At 38.9% G+C, this 25,159-nt stretch overlaps 1 protein-coding gene across 5 annotated transcripts in view; it reads right to left on the bottom strand.

The window, feature by feature from the left end:
- scaf6 (SR-related CTD associated factor 6) overlaps positions 1-25,159 on the bottom strand; it is a 276,422-nt gene that overhangs the window by 52,978 nt on the left and 198,285 nt on the right. For 3 of the 5 annotated variants that reach the window (XM_076212514.1, XM_076212518.1, XM_076212516.1), the window contains one exon: positions 13,764-13,928. In XM_076212514.1, the coding sequence (XP_076068629.1) occupies positions 13,764-13,928 (165 nt within the window). The remainder of the gene's footprint in view (positions 1-13,763; positions 13,929-25,159) is intronic. The other 2 variants (XM_076212515.1, XM_076212517.1) reach the window with 1 other exon arrangement.

The raw sequence follows: 25,159 nt of genomic DNA, 5'->3' as shown, positions 1-25,159 counted from the left end.
ATTTAAGGCCCGTACTGAAGAGGTTAAATAACCTCACCAGCCAGTCCACCATCGTCTGTACCTCCCTTTTTCAGACATTCTGCATGGCATCCATCCAAACCAGGTGCCTTACCTGCTTTCATCATCTTAACAACTGCCTTCACCTCATCCTTCCTTATTTCTCCTCCATTCTCCTCACTCACTCTCATTTTCTTCGCATTTCCCACTGCAGCTATCTTTCCCTCCCTATCCTCCTTCACATTTAGCAACTCCCTAAAATATTCTGCCCATCTTCCCCTTACTGCCTTCTCTTCCATTATCATCTCTCCATCTGCACCTTTTACCTTTTCTTCTCTACTTGATTCTCCTCCTCTTCCTCTCTTAATTTCTTTCCAAAACATCTTTTTATTACTTTCAAGATTTTCTGTCATACTCTTACCCCATTTCACATCTGCTCTCCTCTTTGCCTACTTTACCTTTTGCTTTAATTCTCTTTTCTTTTCTTTGTACCTCTCATATGACTCCCTCGTCCTATTTTGTAACCAATCTGTGAAAGCTCGCTTCTTCTCTTCTACAACCTTCTTTGTTTCCTCATCCCACCATTCACTACCCTTTCTTCTATTTCCCCGTCCTTCTTGTTCCACACACCATCTTTGCACACTTTATGACTCCCTCCTTGAACCATCCCCATTCCTCCTCCACACCCAGCTCTACTCTATCCTTCACTCCCTCCCACTCCTCCTTCAGCTTCTTTTCATACTCCTTTTCCTTTTCATTCAAAGAGTTCACTCTAAGAACCTCCCTACCTTTTGTCCCTTTCCTCTTTCTCCATCTATCCTCCACTCTCAACTTAACTTCCACCAAAAAATTATCTGATATTCCCCACCCTCTCCCCTTAGCACATGTACATCCTTAACTCTTCCTATCATAATCCTATTTACCACTACATAATCCATTAGCGCTCTATCTACCACCCTTCCCTCCACCACCCCCTCCCATGTGTACTTATGCTTGACTTTCTTCCCAAACACTGTATTTGCTATCATCAACTCTCTAGACACATTTCCACCATCAACTCTCCACTACGATTCTTTCCTGGAACTCCACATTTCCCAACCACTCCATCGATTGGACCATTTCCTACCCTAGCATTAAGGTCTCCCAGTACTATTACATTGACATTTCTTCCTAAATCCTCTATGCACTCATTTAAATCTATCCAAAAGGCCTCCCTTTCTTCTACACTCTTCTCACTGCCAGGCCCATATGCACTTACAAAGACCCACATCTCCTTTCCCAGTTTCACTTTCATCCACATTATCCTTGAGGAAACCTCATATATATATATATATTATATATATATATATATATATACATATATATATATATACACACACACACACACACACTTCAACGAATGGACGGCTTAGAAGACGTTCTGAAGAAAAGTGAAGTCTGTGGATCCCAACGCAAAGAGAAGTGCCTAGTGTTTTTGCAGGGTGGGGGGGAAATTGCTCGTGGAGTAGTGGGAACGTAGGGAAAGAGGAAAAGGGGAGGGATTACTGAGGGAAATGGAAGGAAATGAGGAGGGAGTAGACTTTGACCAGCCAGACAAGCGGAAGGTAAACAAAAGACTTAGCGAGGATCAAATGTCTAATAAAAATGTAAAGATTAGAAGTATAGAGAGGAGCAATACAGAAGAAAGTGACGAGAATATGTTCCAGGGATTTAAAGAGGGTGGGGGGGACACAACCCCCCCCCCCCCCCGACTGATAAGACTAGAGGAGAGAGTTGATAAGGTGATCGAGGACTTGGAGCGTAAGTTAGGTAATGTAGACTCCATTTTTCAAAGAATTGAAAGGTTGGAACAACTAGAGAAGGCTAACAGAAACTTAACTGAAGAAATAGAGGACCTAAAAAGACAGTTAGGAAATGTAAAGGAGGAGAATGAGAAATTGAAGAAGAATAGTAATGAAAACAGAGAGAAACTAGCTACAGAAGCTAAAAATTGGAGAATAACTCAAGAAGGGAATAAGGTTTCATTCACTGACATAGTCAAACAGCAATTGAAAGAACATAATGAAGACTCAGTTATTAAAGTGATGAGACAGAAGGAGAATATAGTAAGAGAATTAGCTGACAAAAAGAAATGTATAATTATATTAGGAATGGAAGAGAAACATAACCCAGATAGAACTGCAAGAATCAAGGAGGAAAATGAAAGAGTAAGCAGTTTATTAAAATTAGTCCAGGAAGATGAACCAGAAATTATAAAGGAAATTGAGGAAAAATTCAGACTCGGAAAATATAGTACAGATAAGACCAGACCAATTAAGATTAAATTCAGGTCACAAACAACAGCAGAGAAAATTCTATCCAAGACAGGGAAACTAGCAACAAATGATCAATATAAAAAGGTATGGATAAAAAGAGAAATGAATAAGGAGGAAAGAGAGGCAGAAAAGCAGAAAAGAATTGAAGCTAAGGCAAAAAACGAGGAAAGAACGGAGTCAGAGAAAGAGAGATTCTATTGGAGAGTAGTGAACATGAAAATAAAGCAGTTTGACATACTAAAGAAAAACATAAGGGAAACAGAGAATACAATGGAAGTGGCAGAAAACTAAGAGTGTCTTACACAAATATAGATGGATTGATAACAGGATTGAATGAACTGAATGATTATTTGAAAGAAAAAGAACCGGACATAATGGGAATTGTAGAAACAAAATTAAAAGGCCCACTACCACCCAACAGTGTAGGACATGATACATACAATTATTGGATTAGAAACAGAGAGAAAAAACAAGGGGGTGGAGTTATGTTCCTGACTAAGAAGGATATAAACATGAAAGGTGTCATATATGGAAAGAATACAGTAGAGATGATTATGATAGAAGTGGAAGACCGAGATAAGAAGAGCAGAAAATTTGTGATCAATTATGTGCCTCCGAAAACAGCCTCATGGGAGGAGAGTGAACATAAAAGTATGTTAGAGGACACAAAGATAGCATTAACTAAAATAATGGAAGACGGAGGAAGAATAGTTATGATGGGCGACTTTAATTGCAAAGAAATCTGCTGGGAAGAAATGACAGTAAAGAGTGGTGATGACTCATGGGGAAATGCTCTACTTGAGATGATTACTGACCATTCAATGACACAATGGATACAAGAGAACACTAGGTATAGAAATGAAGAAGAACCATCGAGGCTAGACTTAATAATTACATCTGAACCTAGAATAGTGGACAAGATTGAATATAAAACACCAATAGGTAAAAGTGACCACATATTGATTGAACTGGAACTTAATGAAGAAAAATATATGAAAAGAAATGAACAATATAGAAAAGGAAGAATGATGTATGAAAAAACAAACTTTGATAAAATAAGAGAATTCTTCCAACAAGAAAACTGGGAAGAAATATACAAAGAAGAAACAACAGTGGAAGAGAAATGGAATATTTTGACAAAAATTTACAAAAAAGGAGTGGAAAAGTATGTCCCAAGACAAAAACAAGAAAAAGAATATGTAAAATGCTGGTACAACAAAAGTTGTAGGGAGTTAAAGGACAAAAGAGACAAAGCCTGGAACAGATGGAAAAAAGACAGAAGACCTGAAAAATGGAAAATATATACTGGTTATAGAAATGAATATGTACAAAAGTGCAGAGAGGAAAAAAGAAAATATGAAAAAGATGTTATAGAAAAGTGTAAAGATCAACCAAAACTATTCTACAGATTTGTAAACAATAAACTGAAAAACAAACAAGACTTAGAGAAATTAAGACAAGGAGGAGTTGAATACACTGAGGAAATGGAAATGGCAGAAATTATGAACAAACATTTTAAATCAGTGTTTACAAGGGAAAATATACAACCTGAAGAGATTGAGTGGAAGGAAAAAGTCCCCCCTATGGAAGAAATAGAAGTAACAAAGAATGAAATATTGACACACTTGGGTAATTTTGATGTCAGAAAATCGCATGGGCCAGATGAAATAGCAAACTGGATTCTGAAAGAATGCAGGAATGAACTGGCAGACAAAATACATAGCATAATAAGCAGTTCCTTAAAAGAAGGAAAAGTTCCAGAAGATTGGAAAAAAGCAAATATAGTACCTATATATAAAGGAGGAAATAAAGAAGAACCTACCAACTATAGACCAGTCTCTCTAACAAGTACAATAGCAAAAATATGTGAAAGAATTATCAAAAGTAGATGGGTAAAATACTTGGAAAAAAACAACGTACTAAATCCAAGGCAATTTGGATTCAGACAAGGACGATCATGCGTCACCAATTTAATATGTTTCTATTCAAGGCTAATAGATATAATACAAGAAAGAGATGGATGGGCTGATTGTGCATTTCTAGACCTAAAAAAAAGCTTTTGACAAAGTACCACATAAGAAGTTGCTTAAGAAATTAGAATATGAAGGAGGAATACAAGGTAAATTGCTAAATTGGATGGAAGACTTTTTGCAAGAAAGAAAAATGAGAGTAGTGATAAGAGATCAGCACTCAAAATGGAATGAAGTAATAAGCGGTGTCCCGCAGGGAACAGTTCTGGCCCCAATAATGTTTGCTATATATATTAATGATATGGATGAAGGAATTGAAAGCTATATGAGCTTCTTTGCAGATGATGCAAAATTACTGAAAAGAGTGAAAACTGAAGAAGATTGTGAATCACTACAGAGAGATCTAAATAAAGTACAAGAATGGAGTAGGAAGTGGGAGATGGAGTTCAATACAAAAAAGTGTAGTATAATGGAATTTGGAAAAAGCAAAAACAGAATAACAGGATCATATAATTTGGGAAAAGAAGGAATAAAAAAAGTAGAAAATGAGAAGGACCTGGGAGTCATTGTTATGAATAATATGTCACCTGAGAAACATATAAATAAGATTTTTGGAGAAACTTATAATTTAATAAGAACAATCAAAGTGGCATTTACATACCTGGATGAAGAAATGGTGAGGAAAATCCTAGTCACCCTGATAAGACCAAGATTGGAATATGCAGCAACGATATGGTCACCAAGTACAAAAAAATGTATAAAAAAACTTGAAAGAATACAAAGAGCAATTACAAAACTGGCACCAACACTCTCAAAACTATCATATGAAGAGAGACTACAAAAACTTAAACTACAGACACTAGAGCAAAGAAGAGAGAGAGGAGATTTGATAGCTATTTACAGAATCATGAAAGGCATAGAAATTACTGATAGAGAGAATCTGATAAAATGGGATGACAGAAATACAAGAGGACACGGAAAGAAAATAAAAAAAGACAGCTATAGAAGAGATTTTAAAAAGAACAGCTTTCCTCACAGAGCAATAGACAGTTGGAACAAGTTAGATGAGAAAGTGGTGTGTGCAAAAACAATACATGAATTTAAAAATAGTTTAGATAAAATGAGATATGAAGACGGGACCCCACGAGCATAGCTCCCCTTCCCGTAAAATACAACTAGGTAAATACAACTAGGTAACTAGGTAAATACACACACACACTCAAGTGGAGTGTCTAACAAAGGAAAGTACAGTGATGGTGGACTGGCTGGTGAGGTTATTTAATGTTTGTTTAACCACTTCACTTCAGGCCAAAATCTCGCGGGCAGCATTAGCTGCCAGACGTACGATGTTGCGTCATAATACTCGCACCATAAAAAATAGTCACCGCTTATATCGATCGTTCTCTCTTTCACCCGTGAATTTTGATAACCATAGAAAATGTGATGAAGCCAGTTTAGAGAGTATGTCAGTAACGCAGGGACAACTACAATAAATATAATCAAGACGCCGATATGGCAGCCTCGCGTATCCACTTGCTCCTCATGCCGCCTACGTAGGTGGCACCGTATGGAAGAGGTTAAGAGAGTGTGGAGTGCTGGAGGACTGAAGGAGTGCCTGTATAGTTCCACTTTACAAGGGAAAAGGGGACAAGTGTAAGTGTAGTAGATTCAGAGGAATCAGTTTGTTGAGTGTAGTTGGCAAAATAATGGGAGGGTCTTGATTGTGAGGATTAGGAGAGGAACAAAGGGAGTAATTGGTGAGGAACAGTGTGGGTTTAGGACAGGTAGGAGTTGCATGGATCAGATTTTTATGGTACAGCAGATATGTGAAAAGCTTTAGGAAAAGGAAAGGATGTTTTTTTGGGCTTTAAGGATTTGGAAAAGGCTTATGACAGGGTAGACAGGAAGGCACTGTAGGAGGTATTGCAGATATATGGGATAGGAGGAAAGCTGTTAAGAGCAGACAAGATTTTTTACAATAGTAGAGCCTGTTAGAATTAGAAATGGAGAGAGTGGTTTGAGGTAAAGGTGGGACTTTGCCTGGGATGTGTCACTTTGCCATGGTTGTTCAATTTATGCATGGATGAGGTGGCGGGAGAGGTAAATACAAGGGTAATGGGCTGGGGATTGAATATGATTAAAGAAAATGGAGAAAAATAGGAGATAAACCAGTTGTTTGCTGACAACACTGTGCTTATAGCAGGATAAGAGGAAAGATTAAGGAAGTTAGAGACAGAGTTTGGGAAGGTGTGCAAAAGAAGTTGAAGATAAATGTGGGTAAAAGTAAGGTGATGAGATGTACAAGGGGAGAGGATGGCAGTAAACTGAAAGTACATACATGCATATATGGCTTTTTCCCCCTTACACGGGGGGGGGGGGGGGTAGCCAAAAAGAAAAAGGCATAGAAATCACTCCCACCCATTTCATTTCCTATATATTCCACTTCCCTCCACCCTCCTTCCTATCTTAGCACCTCCTGGATGATGGTTCATCCCTGCATCCTGTCCACTGCCCTGGGTCAGAAGCAGTGTCGCAAAACATGGCACATCCACAGCAAGGCCGTTTCATAAATTTGGCGACCCCCCCTCTCCATCCCCTCATGCAGAGAAAGAGAAGACGGGGAGAAATCCCTTCGGGCTGCGTCAATTTTTTTCTCATGCATACTTCCTCACACCCCATCCCCCACCCACTCCCCCTCATGCATCACAGCCTCATCTATACACAACCCTTCTCCATTCACCCCTATTTTCTGTCCTCTCCCGTCCTTCCTCTACAGACATTCCTCTCTTTTGTAAAGCCCCTTTCACCCTATCCTTCCATCTCATCCTAGGACGCCCCCTCATATTCACTCCTTCCACCTCCGCCTTCCACACTTCTTTTACTAATCTTTCTTCACTCATTCTTTCCATTTGTCCAAACCATCCCAATACTCTTTCATCAACCCTATCTCCCAGCTCCCTTTCCATCCCTGTTCTCCTACTCACCTCCTCATTTCTCACTCAATCTAGCTTAGTAACCCCTATCATCTTCTCAGACATTTCATCTCAAACACATTCAAACTCCTTCTCTCTTCCTCTCTCATGTTCCATGTTTCTGCCCTGTACATTGCTGTTGGCACAATCACTTCTTCATATAACCTACTCTTAGCATCCATTCCCAGATGTCTATTTCTCATTACACTTTTTAATCCACCAAGGCATTTACTTGCTTCTCTCAATCTACATTCTACCTCCACCCCCACTCCACCCTTTCCTGCCACATTCGCACCCAAGTATCTGGAACTATCCACTTCCTCCAGTTCCTCACCCTAATGCTCACCTCCAGCCTGCTGTCACTCTCTCCCCTTGTACATCTCATCACCTTACTTTTGCCCACATTTATCTTCAGCTTCCTTCTTTCATACACCTTCTCAAACTCTGTCACTAACTTCCTCAATCCCTCCTCTGATCCTGCTACAAGCGCAGTGTCTTCAGCAAACAACAGCTGGCTCACCTCCCACTTTTCTCCATTTTCTTTAATCATCTCAAACCCCTGACCCACTACCCTTGCATTCACCTCTTGCACCACCCCATCCATGTAAAAATTGAACAGCCAGGGTGACATAACACACCCCTGACAAAGTCCCACCTTTACCTCAAACCAGGAGGGGGTGCATGAGGATTCAGAGGGGTTCGCTTCATCTGCACCGACATCTGAAAACACTGAGGAAGTAGGTGATGTATAGGAGGTACAACAAAGACAAAGGGGGTAAAGGTAAAGGAAATATAAAAATTAGTTCAACTTCCAAAAAGATTCTGATGGGAATGTAGAGTGTGGATTTTTCAGAAGTTACAGAATTGGAAGCTGTCCCTGATGAAGTGGAGATGTTTGTGTCTTACTTCAATGAAGAAATGATAAAAACACAGCTGGAAAAAAAAAAAAAAAAAAAGTTTATGAGGTGGAGGACAGGGGACAGGAAGTTATACCTGTGCAGTGAGTTATCACAGAAAAAGTGAAAGATGGAAGCCCTATAATCAAGGCATGCCTTGTAACAAGGGGTTTTGAGGACACATCCAGCTTTAGGAAGGACTCTCCAGCTTGTTCTAAAGAATCTATCAGATTGGATCTGACAATGACTTCTGCATTTGGTTGGGAGTGTCACAGCCTGGATGTGAAGTCAACTTACCTTCAGGGCATCTACACAGAGTGAGAGGTTTGCTTGCGTCCTCCCCCAGAATATTATTGTGGTCAGCTTTGGAGACTGAAAAAGACTGTACAGTCTATGTGATGCAGAGAGTGTGGTACTTGCGTGTCAAGAGTCAGCTACTGTCTCTGTCAACTGAAGTGTGTCCATTTGAATCATCCTTGTTTTTTTAGTATTATGGTGGTGAACTTCATGGTATTATATGTGTATATGTGGATGATTTTCTCTGGATGGTCACTGGGGTGTTCCAGGAGACGGTTATTGATGTTCTTAAAGGAGAGTTCTGTATGGGAAGCACAGCATAATCTACCTTCAAGTACATAGGTTTGGAAGTGGGCACTACAGCTGAAGGTATAAAAGTTGGTCAGTATAGCTATGCCAGTCTACTCACACCACTGAGTTTGGGATGCTGTGCTCTGATTGGTCAACTGAGTTGGATAACTACACAAACAAGACCTGACATTGCCTTTGATGTGTGTGAACTGAGTGGACATTGTAAAAATGCCACAGTGGCTGATGCTGTGAGACTCAATAAGATTATCAACTGAGTTGTGGGTGACCATTTTTGCTTGCTGTTTAGAAAGCTGTCAGCTGTGAACTGTATAATTGAGTGCTTCTCAGATGCTTCCTTTGGGAATCTATCTGATGGTGGCTCCCAGGGAGGATTTGTGATTTTTCTCAAAGATGGAGTAGGAAGAAGATGCCCAATTTATTGGCAATCAAGGACACTGCACTGACTGGTGAAATCCACATTGTCTGCTGAGACCCTGGCACTCATTGAGTGCACTGAAGCCGTTCCCTATCTTGGACGGGTTATCAGGGACACTGTCAAATGCCAGACCTTAGCTGTACTCTGCTTGGTTGACAACAAGACTTTGGTGGAGGCCTTGAATTCTTCTTATGGTGTGGAGGATCATCATCTTTGCATTGATATTGCACTGTTGAAGGATATATTGTCGAGAGTGGTGAGATTAACTCTGTTTCTTGGGTTGGAACCTCTGAGCAACTTGCCAATCAATAGGATTCCGTGGCTTATAAATACTTTGGAAAAAAGAGAGAGAGAGAGAGAGAGAGAGAGAGAGAGAGAGAGAGAGAGAAAAGACCAAGCATTGCTGGAGTGTTCATTTGTTGTCATTTGGCTGAGTGTGGCTCCGTTGGATTTTATGTGGTTCAGTGAACAGACACTAGATGGCAGTGTTGTTGAGCTGCTATATGGAGTGTTGGATCCCTTGTGTAAAGGAATAGGTGACTGGAGCAACATTGGTCTAATACTCCCTTTTCTCACTTCTCTACTTTACCTTCACTCTTAATATCCTTTCCACCAGACAATGATCTGATGATCCAATGCACTTTCATCTGAACTCATTTATACATGCATACATATACCTCACCTCATTTCTCACTCTATCTAGCCTAGTAGCCCTTATCATACTTCTCAGACATTTCATCTCAAACACATTCAAACTCCTACTCTCTTCCTCTCTTATGTTCCATGTTTCTGCCCCGTACAGTGCTGTTGGCACAATCACTCCTTCATATAACCTCCTCTTGGCATCCATTCCCAGATGTCTATTTCTTATTACTTTTTAATCCACCAAGGCATTTACTTGCTTCTCTCAATCTACATTCTACCTCCACCCCCACTCCTCCCTTTCCTGCCACATTCACACCCAAGTATCTTTAACTATCCACTTCCTCCCGTCTTTCACCCTTATTGCTCACTTCCAGCCTGCTGTCACTCTCTCCCCTTGTACATCTCATCACCTTACTTTTGCCCACATTTATCTTCAGCTTCCTTCTTTCACATACCTTATCAAACTCTCACTAACTTCCTCAATCCCTCCTCTGATCCTGCTACAAATGCAGTGTCATCAGCAAACAACAACTGGCTCACCTCCCACTTTTCTCCATTTTCTTTAACCATCTCAAACCCCTGACCCACTACCCTTGCATTCACCTCTCTCACCACCCCATCCATGTATAGATTGAACAGCCAGGGTGACACAACACATCCCTGATGCAGTCCCACCTTTACCTCAAACCATTCACTCTCTCCATTTGTAATCCTAACACAAGCTCTACTACTCTAATAAAAACTCTTGACTGCTCTTAACAGTTTTCCTCCTATCCCATATATCTGTAGTACCTCCCACAGTGCCTTCTTGTCTACCCTGTAGTAAGCCTTTTCCAGATCCATAAAAGCCCAAAAATATCCTTAGACCTTTTCCTATAGCTTTCTCACATATCTGTCTTACCACAAAAATCTGATCTACACAACCCCTACCTGTCCTAAACCCACATTGTTCCTCACCAATTACTCCCTCGTTCCTCTCCTAATCCTCTCAATCAAGATCCTCCCATAAGCCTTCCCAACTACCCTTAACAAGCTGATCCCTCTGAAATTACTACACTCACACTTGTCCCCTTTTCCCTTGTAAAGCAGAACTATACAGGCACTCCTCCAGTCCTCTGGCACTCTACCCTCTCTTAAACAAACATTAAATAACCTCACCAACCAGTCCACCATCACTGTACCTCCTTTCTTCAGACATTCTGCATGGCATCTATCCAACCCAGGTGCCTTACCTGCTCTCATCATCTTAACAGCTGCTTTCACTTCATCTTTTCCTATTTCTCCTCCATTTTCCTCACTCATCACTCTCATTTTCTTAGTGCATCCCACTGCAACTACCTTTCCCTCCCTATCCTCCTTCACATTTAGCAACTCCCTAAAATACTCTGCCCACCTTCCTCTCACTGCCTTCTCTTCCATTATCATCTCTCCATGTGAATCTTTTACCTTTTCTTCTCTACTTGATTCGCCTCCTCTTCCTCTCTTAATTTCTCTCCAAAACATCTTTTTATTACTTTCAAAATTTTCTGTCATACTCTTACCCTATTTGACATCTGCTCTTCTCTTTGCTTTCTTTATCTTATGCTTAACTTCCTTTCTCTTTACTTTGTACCTCTCATATGATTCCCTCATCCTAATTTGTAACCAATCTATGAATGCCTGCTTCTTCTCTTCTACACCTTTCTTTGCTTCCTCATCCCACCACTCACTACCCTTCCTTCTATTTCTTCCTGCCCTATTTGTTCCACACACCATTTCTGCACACCTTATGACTCCCTCCTTGAACCATCCCCATTCCTCCTCCACTCCTAGTTCTACTCTATCCTTCACTCCCTCCCACTCCTCTCTCAGCTTCTTCTTATACACATTTTTCTTTTCTTTCTCATTTAAGCAGTTCACTCCAAGTATCTCCCTACCTTCTGCCCTTTTCCTCTTTCTCCCACTCTCAATTTACCTTCCACCAGAAAATTATCTGATATTCCCCCACTCTCTCCCATTAGAACACGTACATCCTTAACTCTTCCTACCATACTCCTGGTCACCACTATGTAGTCCATTAATGCTCTATCTGCCACCCTTCCCTCCACCACCCTCATCCCATGTGTACTTATGCTTAACTTTCTTCCTAAACACTGTATTTGCTATCTTCAACTCTCTTTCAAGACACATTTCCACTATCAATTCTCTACTACGATTTTTACCTGGAACTCTATACTTCCAAATCACTCCGTCTATTGGTTCGTTTCCTACCCTAGCATTAAGGTCTCCCAATACAACTACATCAACATTTCTCCCTAATCCCTCTATGCACTCATTTATGTCTACCCAAAAAGCCTCCCTTTCTTCTACACTCTTCCCACTACCAGGCCCATATGCACTTACAAAAGCCCACATCTCCCTTCCCAGCTTCATCTTCATCCATATCAACCTTGATGAAACCTCCTTCCATTCCACTACACGCTTACTTATCTCTTCATTTACTATTATAGCCACCCCTTCTCTCCCTTGTCCCCTCTTCACTCCTGAGTACCTCCCAGCTACACTCCCAAACTCACACTTGCCCTTCCCTTTCATTTTAGTTTCACTCAAAGCCAGCACATCCATCTTTCTTCTCACAAACATACTGCCAATCTCTTCACTTTTACTCTCATCTGTACCACATCCACACACGTTAAAAGACCCGAACCTTAGGGTACTGGTTGGAAAACTCCCAGACCCTCTTATGAGTATGCCTTTAAATTTTTTAGGAATGTCCTCTTTGGGGCTATGGGTAGCAGGACTCTTAATCCCATCCCCCGTCCCGTTTTTTGTCGCCTTTTACGACTCAAGTGGAAAGACTTGGTGGTAGCATTCTCTTCCCCCACCACAGGGTAGGCGAAAAAAGGAAATGAATATTCAAAGAAATAGTACAGGACAGTAACAAGTGGTTGGGGGACAGCATAATGGAGGGACAGTCGTAGTATAAAAGTGTCATAATTTCTCTATGAACAGAGTTTTCCTCTATCACAGACAAAATGATGTGTGGCTCTGGTCCATAGGGGTGCCCCATATAGACCCTAAAGTATGAACTGCATGGTACTCTGCCACAATAACATGCAGCCAATACCCCAGACGGGGAACTCATTTATATCCAGAAATATTCCAGTCCTCCATTTGGACATCACTACATAATTCATTCATACCTTTGCAACTACTTTCCTACACCAATCACCCTGGCCCAGGTATATCAATCATTGGTTCGCCACAGGTCTCTTTTACAGGAGACCCACAGCTCCCAGGTAAACTGGCCACATCCGCCAGGTGCAACCATAAGTCACTCAAGGAAATGATCTTGTATTGTTGTCTAGGTTTTGTTAGTGTGGGGCATTGTAGTATGAGGTGGTCAGTGTTCTTTGTATGGTGATTGTATCTAGGGCAGTTTCATTCTGTGGCCAGGCCTATTCTGTATTCATAATGTTTTAACCACTTCCATACGGTGCCGCCTACGTAGGCGTCATGAGGAGCAAGTGGATTCGCGACGCTGCCATATCGGCGTCTTGATTATATTTATTGTAGTCGCCCCTGTGTTTTTACATTCTCCCAAATGTGCCCTGAATACCATTCTCTGTGGTTTTCAAAATTCGCAGGTGAAAGAGAGAACGATCGATATAAGCGGTGACTATATTTTATGATGCGAGTATTATTACGACATGTCGTATGGCTGGCATTGGCTGCTGCCCGCGAGATTTAAGTCCGGAGTGAAGTGGTTAATACTGGATGGTGTCTTGAATGCAAGAGTGCCAATTTGAACTTTGATGCATGAAAAGATATAAAGTAACGTATTAATAGAACAGATTGAAACTATTAATTTACATCACTGAATTATCCCTTTTTATCATAACATACTTACATGTACCAAAGGCTTTTCCCCCCTTACAAGGAAGGTAACCAAAAAATATACTTACATGGAGGAAAACCTGGTGGTGGCTGATTAAAATCTAGAGATGAAAGTGGATGTGTCCCAGTTGAAGGTGGAGCTGGGGAAGGAGGTGGAGGAAACTGTTGTGTTTGTTGTTGTTGCGGAAAAGCCCCACTCACCTGCACAGCTGCAGCAGCTGCAGCAGCTGCTGCTGTAGAAGAAAATGATGCTGAGATAAGTTGGATATCAAAACAATGTGTATCACCTTAATGTTAGAATTTGGAAGTAAACTGATTAATAAACAATTTATAAATATAAACATATCAAGACACCTCTGACTTTCAATTTCACACACAATAAAAAAATTACATCCAGATTTGCATGAAGTATAAACACATCTTTTCCATACAAATCTGTTCTCTTTTGTCTGATATACAGTACTATAAGAAAACAGAAAAAAAATCATATACTTAATACACTATGAAGGTCTTGTTTAAAACTAATAGTAAAACCAAGGAAATATTCATCTTGTCTTCATAACAAATAGAGAACCTTCCAATAGGGATTAAAAAAAAAAAAAAAAAAAAAAAAAAAAAAAATATATATATATATATATATATATATATATATGACAAACAAGTCAATAAACATATGCACACACAGGTGAAAAGAAAAAAATATAAATACCTACACATCACATGGACACAAGCAGATGGAAACCTACAAAAGGGTGATGGCATCTTGGACATTCAGATGGTTCAAAATAACCAGTCCATATATTTTGAATTTATGAAAATAAAGTGACAGAATGCAATGTGTGATTTATATCAGAAGGGGACAAATATTTGATATTTGGTACTTGCCACTGGCAGTCCTGCAATATAACCATTAGAGGAAATCGTCTCACAACTGCCCATCTTGAGAACCTATCAACACCCTCACCTACATCTGGAGATGTCCTCGAGACAGTCTCCAGATCAGGCAAAAACTCTTTCACTTTTGATTTTTCCCACCACTTTTTCTGTTGCCCTGGATCTCTCTTGCTAGGAATCCAGTTACACCATCTGGTGACCCCACACGTCACAAATGGAGAGGTGTCAAACAGCAACTGTTCCCCTCCTTCTCCTGCTAGCCAGTAACAAAGAAACACCTACACTAATACAACACAGACAATAAGCCATGGGGAGATTTAATGATCACTGGGTTTTGAAAATGGACAACTTCACTGTCCATCTTGTGGGACAATTACATGCAGATAAATGTTATTGGTCCTTTTAGTTGGTTATGTTTGCATGTGGTGGGAAAGATGGGAGGGTTTGAGGGCTCTTCCAGATTTGCATGAAGTATAAACACATCTTTTCCATACTTATCAGTTTCATGTGTTGTTATTTGGAAAGGATTTTGGTTTCTATGAATAAATGTTCCATTGGGGTGGTTTTAGTGCACCTGGTTATTACTCTCAATGTCCTATTTTGCACTGTTTGGAGGATATCTTTGTCTTCCTGACCATTGGGAATTATGTTGTGGAGGTGCAATCAAGTGTGGTTTTGTGAAATTCAAGGAATTATTCACCATAGCTCATTATTGTAAAACTTACTGGTAGGCACTAATATAAGAATATTGTTGAGTATAGTAATGAACAATGAACAATGACCCAATGAGTTAAAGAAACAAAATATACAAGAGAAGATGCACCCATACTGGATCTACTTGTAATAAAAGAACTCCATATCATTTAACCACTTCAAGTATGACTCAAATTTTAGTGTGCAGCATCAACTGCCAAATGTACAATTCATCACACTATTTACATTATAAAATATAAAGTCACTGTTGTATTACTTGTTCTCTTTTACTCTGAGTAATAATAAATACAGAAAGTGTGATCTAACCAGTTCACAGAATCCGGGGGTAACTCATGTACAATTGCAAAAATATATATATAATCAAGATGCTAATGCTGGCATCCTTGTGTACCTACTTGCACCTTATGACACCTATGTGGGCATCATCATACCGAAGTGGTTAAGTTAAAATACTAGTGCCCTACAGATAAAAGCAATCATGCAGTCATTGAATTTCACTAAGTAGGAAATACAAAACTAATAGATGAATCATATAGATGCAATTCACAGAATTTTGCCAAAATGAGCTTTACAGGACTAGAAATTCTTTTAAGAATATCTACAACTGTTTCCTTGAATTTCAATGAATGTAGGATGAGGTGTTCTGTATAGTGACTACATCTGGGGCAATCTGAGTCTTTTAATGCTGGGTGATGGCCAGAATATCAACATGCCAATGTGGTTCTTGCTTGCTGTGGGCAGGACTTCTTGGATAGACAGATATCTGGGGAAATCAGGTGGACTATGGAATTTGGGGGGACAGTCTTGGGGTGTTTGCTTTGTGATTGGAGTGATTTTTTTTTTTTTTTTACGGGCATGTGAGGTACAAAAGGTAGGTTGTTGAAGAAAGATGTCGAGTAGTATGATGTTGGGGTTGTATTTTTATGCATTCAAGCAGTTGTGTTTGTGTAACAATGTGGGAAAGCTACATGAGTTTGGGGGCTTTAGCATAGAACTGTGTGCCTATCATTTTTATGTGCTGTTCTATAGTGAGAATTTTTGTTTCTGGATGTGGTGGTTTAAATGCACCTTATTATTATTACTACAGCTTTGTTTATTTGTTTTTAGGATGTAATAAGAAATAATCCCACACAAATACAACACAGACAACAGTCCAAAGTTTCCTCCAAGAGGACTCTATTGGGCTGCAGTTATCCAGTCAGTGAAACTCAGGGCAAAAATGATTAACTATTCCAAAAGTTTATGCATCAAGCTGTCTTTTTTAATTTTTGCATGACCACTTGTCATTTTCCCATCCCATAGGTTTTCTTTCACCCCTGAAATAGTTTCATTTCACATCAGTTATCTCACTGATTGCCTCTTTGTACTTTCACCCATTTCCAATACTTTACACTTTTTAGAAAATAAGTTATTTTTTTTTATTTCCCATAATTGGTTCCAGTTTTTACCCTGTGGTGCAGGGAAAGAATACTGCCACTAAGTGTTCCCACTTGATCATGAGAGGTGACAAAAATGGGACAGGGATTAACACTAGGCATCCTTCTCCCTGTAGCTCCACAGAGGGCATTCCTAAAAAAAAAAAAAAAAAAAAAAAAAAAAAAAAAAAAAAAAAAAAAAAAAAAAAAAAAAAAAAAAAAAAAAAAAAAAAAAAAAAAAAAAAAAAAAAAAAAATGTGTTGGCTTTCAGTGAAAGTGTAGTTGGGAGGTTCTCTGGAGTGAAGAGAGGATGAGGGAAAGAAGGGGTGGCTATACTAGTAAGTGGAGAGATAGGTAAACATGTAGTGGAGTGGACGGAGGTTTCTTCAAGGTTAATGTGGATGAAGGTGAAACTAGGAAGGGAGATGTGGGATTTTGTAAGTGCATATGGACCTGGTAGTGAGAAGAGTGTAGAAGAAAGGGAAGCTTTTTGGATAGATTTGAATGAGTGCATAGAGGAATTAGGGAGAAACGTCAATGTAGTGGTATTGGGAGACCTTAATTCTAGGGTAGGAAATGAACCAATAGACGGAGTGGTAGGAAAGTGTGGTGTTCAAGGGAATAATCATAGTGGAGAGTTGATGGTGATGTGTCTAGAGAGTTGATGATAGCAAATACAGTGTTTAGGAAGAAAGTCAAGCATAAGTACACATGGGAGAGGGTGGTGGATTATATAGAGGTAAATAGGAGTTAAGGATGTACATGTTCTGAGGTGAGAGAGTGTGGGGATATCAGATCATTTTATGGTGGAAGGTAAGTTGAGAGTGGAGGATAGATGGAGAAAGAGGAAAAGGACAAAAGGTAGGGAGGTGCTTAGAGTGAACTCCTTAAATGAGAAAGAAAAGGAGAAGGAGTACAAGAAGAAGTTGAGAGAGGAGTGGGAGGGAGTGAAGGATAGAGTAGAAATAGGAGTGGAGGAAGAATGGGGATGGTTCAAGGAGGGAGTCACAAGGTGTGCAAAGATGGTGTGTGGAACAAGGAGGATGGGAGGAAATAGAAGGAAGGGTAGTGAGTGGTTGGATGTGGAAGCAAAGAAGGTTGTAGAAAAAAAGAAGGGAGTCATATGAGAGGTACGAAGTAAAGAGAAGAGAAGTAAAGCATAAGATAAAGGAGGCAAGGAGGAAAGCAGATGTGAAATGGGGTAAAAGTATGACAGAAAATTTTGAAAGTAATAATAAGATGTTTTGGAAAGAAATTAAGAGAGGAAGAGGTGAATCAAGTAGAGAAGAAAAGGTAAAAGGTAAAAGGTGTAGATGGTGAGATGATAATGGAAGAAAAGGCAGTAAGAGGAAGAAGGGCAGAGTATTTTAGGGAGTTGCTAAATGTGAAGGAGGATAGGGAGGGAAAGGTAGCTGCAGTGGGAAGTGCTAATAAAATTATCGTGATAAGTGAGGAAAATGGAGGAGAAATAAGGAAAGATGAGGTATAGGCAGTTGTTACGATGATGAAAGCAGGTAAGGCACCTGGATTGGATGGATGTCATGCAGAATGTCTGAAAAATAGGAGGTACAGTGATGGCAGACTGGCTGGTGAGGTTATTTAATGTTTGCTTAAGAGAGGTTAGAGTGCCGGAGGATTGGTGGAGTGCCTGTATAGTTCCACTTTACAAGGGAGAAGGGGACAAATGTGAGTGTAGTAGTTTCATAGGGATCAGCTTAAGTGTAGTTGGGAAAGCTTATGGGAGGGTCTTGATTGAGAGGATTAGAAGAGGAACAAAGGGAGTAATTGGTGAGAACAATGTGGGTTTAGGACAGGTAGGGGTTGTGTAGATCAGTTTTTTGTGGTAAAGCAGATATGTGAGAAAGCCATAGGAAAAAGTAAGGATGTTTCTTGGGCTTTTATGGATTTGGAAAAGGCTTACTACAGGACAGACAGGAAGGCACTGTGGGAGGTATTGCAGATATATGGGAGAGGAGGAAAGCTTTTAGGAGCTGTCAAGAGTTTATACAAGAGTAGTAAAGCATGTGTAAGGATTACAAATGGAGAGTGAGTGGTTCAAGGTAAAGGTGGGACTTCGTCAGGGATGCGTTATGTCGCCCTGGCTGTTCAACTTATACATGGATGGGGTGGTGTGAGAGGTAAATGCAAGGGTGGTGGGTCAGGGATTGGAGATGCTCAAAGAAAATAGAGAAAAGTGGGAGATAAGCCAGTTGTTGTTTGTGGATGACACTGCGCTTGTGGCTGGATCAGAGGAGGGATTGAGGAAGTTAGTGACAGAGTTTGGGAAGGTGTGTGAAAGAAGGAAGTTGAAGATAAATGTGGGTAAAAGTAAGGTGATGAGATGTACAAGGGGAGAAAGTAGCAGCAGACTGGAAGTGAGTATTAACCCCTTCCATATGGTGCCACATACGTAGGCGGCATGAGGAGCAAGTGGATATGCGAGGCTACCATATCGGCGTCTTGATTATATTTATTGTAGTTGCCCCTGTGTAATGACATACTCTCTAAACTGTCTTCATCACATTTTCAATGGTTATCAAAATTCACGGGTGAAAGAGAGAACGATCGATATAAGCGGTGACAATATTTTATGATGCGAGTATTATTACGACACATCGTACGTCTGGTAGCTAATGCTGCCCGCGAGATTTTGGCCCATACTGAAGAGGTTAAGGGAGAGAGACTGGAGGAAATGGATAGTTTTAGGTACAGGAGTCCCTCAAATAACACGGGGGTTAGGTTCCTGAAATTACCGCGTATGCTGACTTTCCATATTAAATACCGAGAACCATATGTATATGTATGTGTACGTGTGTGTGTGCGTGTGTGCGCGCGCACGTGTAAGTGGTGTATGTATGTGGCGTTTGTGGCGTATGTGTTTGTGCGTATATACATGTGTATGTGGCGTATGTGTTTGTGCGTATATACATGTGTATGTGGCGTATATGCATATGTGTATGTGGCGTATATACATGTGTGTGTATGTGGCGTATATACATGTGTGTGTATGTGGCGTATACACATTGTGTGTGTGTGGCGTATGTATATGTGTGTGTATGTGGCGTATGTATGTGTGTGTGGCGTGTGTGTGTATTTACCTAGTTGTATTTTACGGGAAGGGGAGCTATGCTCGTGGTGTCCCGTCTTCATATCTCATTTTATCTAAACTATTTTTAAATTCATGTATTGTTTTTGCACACACCACTTTCTCATCTAACTTGTTCCAACTGTCTATTACTCTGTGAGGAAAGCTGTTCTTTTTCAGGTTCTCTTCTATAGCTGTCTTTTTTATTTTCTTTCCATGTCCTCTTGTATTTCTGTCATCCCATTTTATCAGATTCTCTCTATCAGTAATTTCTATGCCTTTCATGATTCTGTAAATAGCTATCAAATCTCCTCTCTCTCTTCTTTGCTCTAGTGTCTGTAGTTCAAGTTTTGCTAGTCTCTCTTCATATGATAGTTTTGAGAGTGTAGGTGCCAATTTTGTAATTGCTCTTTGTATTCTTTCAAGTTTTTTTTTATACATTTTTTTGTACTTGGTGACCATATCGTTGCTGCATATTCCAATCTTGGTCTTATCAGGGTGATTAGAATTTTCTTCACCATTTCTTCATCCAGGTATGTAAATGCAACTTTCATTGTTCTTATTAAATTATAGGTTTCTCCAAAAATCTTATTTATATGTTTCTCAGGTGACATATTATTCATAACAATGCCTCCCAGGTCCTTCTCATTTTCTACTTTTTTCATTCCTTCTTCTCCCAATTTATATGATCCTGTTATTCTGTTTTTGCTTTTTCCAAATTCCATTATACTACACTTCTTTGTATTGAACTCCATCTCCCACTTCCTACTCCATTCCTGTACTTTATTTAGATCTCTCTGTAGTGATTCACAATCTTCTTCCATGTTCACTTTTTTCAATAGTTTTGCATCATCTGCAAAGAAGCTCATATAGCTTTCAATTCCTTCATCCATATCATTAATATATATAGCAAACATTATTGGGGCCAGAACTGTTCCTTGTGGAACATCGCTTATTACTTCATCCCATTTTGAGTGTTGGTCTCTTATCACTACTCTCATTTTTCTTTCTTGCAAAAAGTCTTCCATCCAATTTAGCAGTTTGCCCTGTATTCCTCCTTCAGTTTCTAATTTCTTAAGCAACTTCTTATGTGGTACTTTGTCAAAAGCTTTTTTTAGGTCTAGAAATGCACAATCTCTTTCTTGTATTATATCTATTAGCCTTGTATTATATCTATTAGCCTTGAATAGAAACATATTAAATTGGTGACACATGATCGTCCTTGTCTGAATCCAAATTGTCTTGGATTTAGCACGTTGTTTTTTTCTAAATATTTTACCCATCTATTTTTGACAATTCTTTCACAAATTTTTGCTATTGTATTTGTTAGAGAGACTGGCCTATAGTTGTTAGGGTCTTCTTTATTTCCCCCTTTATATATAGGTACTATATTTACTTTTTTCCAATCTTCTGGAACTTTACTTTCTTTCAAGGAACTGTTTATTATGCTATGTATTATGTCTGCCAGTTCATTCCTGCATTCTTTCAAAATCCAGTTTGCTATTTCATCTGGTCCATGCAATTTTCTAACATCAAGATTACTCAAGTGTGTCAATATTTCATTCTTTGTTACTTCTATTTCTTTCATAGGGGGGACTTTCTCTTTCCATTCAATGTCTTCAGGTTGTATGTTCTCCCTTGTAAACACTGATTTAAAATGTTTGTTCATAATTTCCGCCATTTCAATTTCCTCTGTGTATTCAACTCCTCCTTGTCTTAATTTCTCCAAATCTTGTTTGTTTTTCAGTTTGTTGTTTACAAATCTGTAGAATAGTTTTGGTTGATCTTTACATTTTTCTATGACATCTTTTTCATATTTTCTTTTTTCCTCTCTGCACGCTTGTACATATTCATTTCTATAACAAGTATATATTTTCAATTTTTCTGGTCTTTTGTTTTTCTTCCATTTGGCCCAAGCTTTGTCTCTTTTGTCTTTTATCTCCCTACAACTTTTATTGTACCAGCACTTTACATATTCTTTTTCTTGTTTTTGTCTTGGGACATACTTTTCTACTACTTTTTTATAGATTTTTGCCAAAATATTCCATTTCTCTTCTACTGATGTATCTTCTTTGTGTATTCTTTCCCGGTTTTCATTTTGGAAGAATTCTCTTATTTTATCAAAATTTGCTTTTTCATACATCAATCTTCCTTTTCTATATTGTTCATTTCTTTTTATGTATTTTTTCTCATTTAGTTCTAGTTCTATCAATATGTGGTCACTTTTGCTTATTGGTGCCTGGTATTCTATCTTTTCCACTATTTCAGGTTCTGATGTGATTATTAGGTCTTGTCTCGATGGTTTTTCTTCATTTCTATACCTAGTGTTCTCTTGGATCCATTGTGTCATTGTGTGGTCAGTAATCTTCTCAAGTAGAACATTTCCTCATGAGTCTTCTCCACCCTTTACGGTCATCTCTTCCCAGCATATTTCTTTGCAATTATAGTCGCCCATCATAACTATTCTTCCTCCATCTTCCATTATCTTGTTTAGTGTTATTCTTGTGTCTTCTAACATGCTTTTATGTTCATTCTCTTCCCACGAGGCTGTTTTTGGGGGCGCATAGTTTATTACAAACTTTCTGCTCTTCTTATCTCTATCTTCTACTTCTATCATAATCATCTCTACTCTATTGTTCCCATATGTGACACTCTTCACGCTTATATCCTTCTTAGTCAGGAACATAACTCCACCCCCTTGTTTTATCTCTCTGTTTCTAATCCAATAATTATATGCATTGTGTCCTATGCTGTTGGGTGGTAGTGGACCTTTTAATTTTGTCTCAACAATTCCCATTATGTCCGGATCTTTTTCTTTCAGATATTTGTTCAGTTCATTCAGTCCTGTTATTAATCCATCTATATTTGTGTAGGATACTTTTAACTTTCTGTTATTTCCATTGTATTCTGTTTCTTTTGTGTTTCTCTCTGTTATTTTCCATTTCTTCAATTTCATATTCACTACTCTCTAGTAGAATTCTTGTTTTTCTGTCTCCGTTCTGGTCTCGTTTTTTTCTTAGCTTCATGTCTTTTCCTTATTTCCTCCTCTCTTTCCTCTTTATTCATTTCCCTTTTTATCCATACCTTTTTATATTGTTCACTTGTTGTTAGTTTCCCTGTTTTGGACAAGATATTCTCTGCCATCGTTTGTGACCTGAATTTAATCTTAATTGGTCTGGTCTTATCTGTACTATATTTCAGTCATTTGTTCAAGTTTTTCCTCCAGTTTTGCCAGTCGGGGGAGGTTGGTATCTGCCGCCCCCTCATTAAATCCTTGGAAATTATTATCCTCACCTTCCATTGAACTGCTCTTATCTATGTTTCTGATCTTTACAATTTTGTTAGTCCCATCATCGAAATCCAAGTCATCCGTTCGGCGTTTGTTTACAAGCCGCCTGGACTCTTGGACCAAGTCCTCCCCTTCCTCATTTCCTTCCATTTCCCTCAATATCCCTTCCCTTCTCCTTCCCTATCACTTCCCCACTATTCCACGAGCACTCCCCCTTCCCTATAAATACAAAAAGGCACTTCCTGGATGTTGAGATCCACATAGTTTTTCCTTTTTCTTTGGAACACCAGTTCTCGCCGTCCATTCGGTGAAAGGGTGTGTATTTACCTAGTTGTATTTACCTAGTTGTATTTTACGGGAAGGGGAGCTATGCTCGTGGGGTCCCGTCTTCATATCTCATTTTATCTAAACTATTTTTAAATTCATGTATTGATTTTGCACACACCACTTTCTCATCTAACTTGTTCCAACTGTCTATTACTCTGTGAGGAAAGCTGTTCTTTTTCAAATCTCTTCTATAGCTGTCTTTTTTTATTTTCTTTCCGTGTCCTCTTGTATTTCTGTCATCCCATTTTATCAGATTCTCTCTATCAGTAATTTCTATGCCTTTCATGATTCTGTAAATAGCTATCAAATCTCCTCTCTCTCTTCTTTGCTCTAGTGTCTGTAGTTTAAGTTTTTGTAGTCTCTCTTCATATGATAGTTTTGAGAGTGTTGGTGCCAGTTTTGTGATTGCTCTTTGTATTCTTTCAAGTTTTTTTATACATTTTTTTGTACTTGGTGACCATATCGTTGCTGCATATTCCAATCTTGGTCTTATCAGGGTGATTAGGATTTTCCTCACCATTTCTTCATCCAGGTATGTAAATGCCACTTTGATTGTTCTTATTAAATTATAAGTTTCTCCAAAAATCTTATTTATATGTTTCTCAGGTGACATATTATTCATAACAATGACTCCCAGGTCCTTCTCATTTTCTACTTTTTTTATTCCTTCTTCTCCCAAATTATATGATCCTGTTATTCTGTTTTTGCTTTTTCCAAATTCCATTATACTACACTTTTTTGTATTGAATTCCATCTCCCACTTCCTACTCCATTCCTGTACTTTATTTAGATCTCTCTGTAGTGATTCACAATCTTCTTCAGTTTTCACTCTTTTCAGTAGTTTTGCATCATCTGCAAAGAAGCTCATATAGCTTTCAATTCCTTCATCCATATCATTAATATATATAGCAAACATTATTGGGGCCAGAACTGTTCCCTGCGGGACACCGCTTATTACTTCATTCCATTTTGAGTGCTGATCTCTTATCACTACTCTCATTTTTCTTTCTTGCAAAAAGTCTTCCATCCAATTTAGCAATTTACCTTGTATTCCTCCTTCATATTCTAATTTCTTAAGCAACTTCTTATGTGGTACTTTGTCAAAAGCTTTTTTTAGGTCTAGAAATGCACAATCAGCCCATCCATCTCTTTCTTGTATTATATCTATTAGCCTTGAATAGAAACATATTAAATTGGTGACGCATGATCGTCCTTGTCTGAATCCAAATTGCCTTGGATTTAGTACGTTGTTTTTTTCCAAGTATTTTACCCATCTACTTTTGATAATTCTTTCACAAATTTTTGCTATTGTACTTGTTAGAGAGACTGGTCTACAGTTGGTAGGTTCTTCTTTATTTCCTCCTTTATATATAGGTACTATATTTGCTTTTTTCCAATCTTCTGGAACTTTTCCTTCTTTTAAGGAACTGCTTATTATGCTATGTATTTTGTCTGCCAGTTCATTCCTGCATTCTTTCAGAATCCAGTTTGCTATTTCATCTGGTCCATGCGATTTTCTGACATCAAAATTACCCAAGTGTGTCAATATTTCATTCTTTGTTACTTCTATTTCTTCCATAGGGGGGACTTTTTCTTTCCACTCAATCTCTTCAGGTTGTATATTTTCCCTTGTAAACACTGATTTAAAATGTTTGTTCATAATTTCTGCCATTTCCATTTCCTCAGTGTATTCAACTCCTCCTTGTCTCAATTTCTCCAAGTCTTGTTTGTTTTTCAGTT

Source organism: Oratosquilla oratoria, chromosome 30, assembly GCF_046742065.1.
Source record: "Oratosquilla oratoria isolate Oo_2021 chromosome 30, ASM4674206v1, whole genome shotgun sequence".
Taxonomy (NCBI): domain Eukaryota; kingdom Metazoa; phylum Arthropoda; class Malacostraca; order Stomatopoda; family Squillidae; genus Oratosquilla; species Oratosquilla oratoria.
Note: the sequence above shows the minus strand (reverse complement) of the source record. Positions and strands in the feature narration are given on the sequence as shown.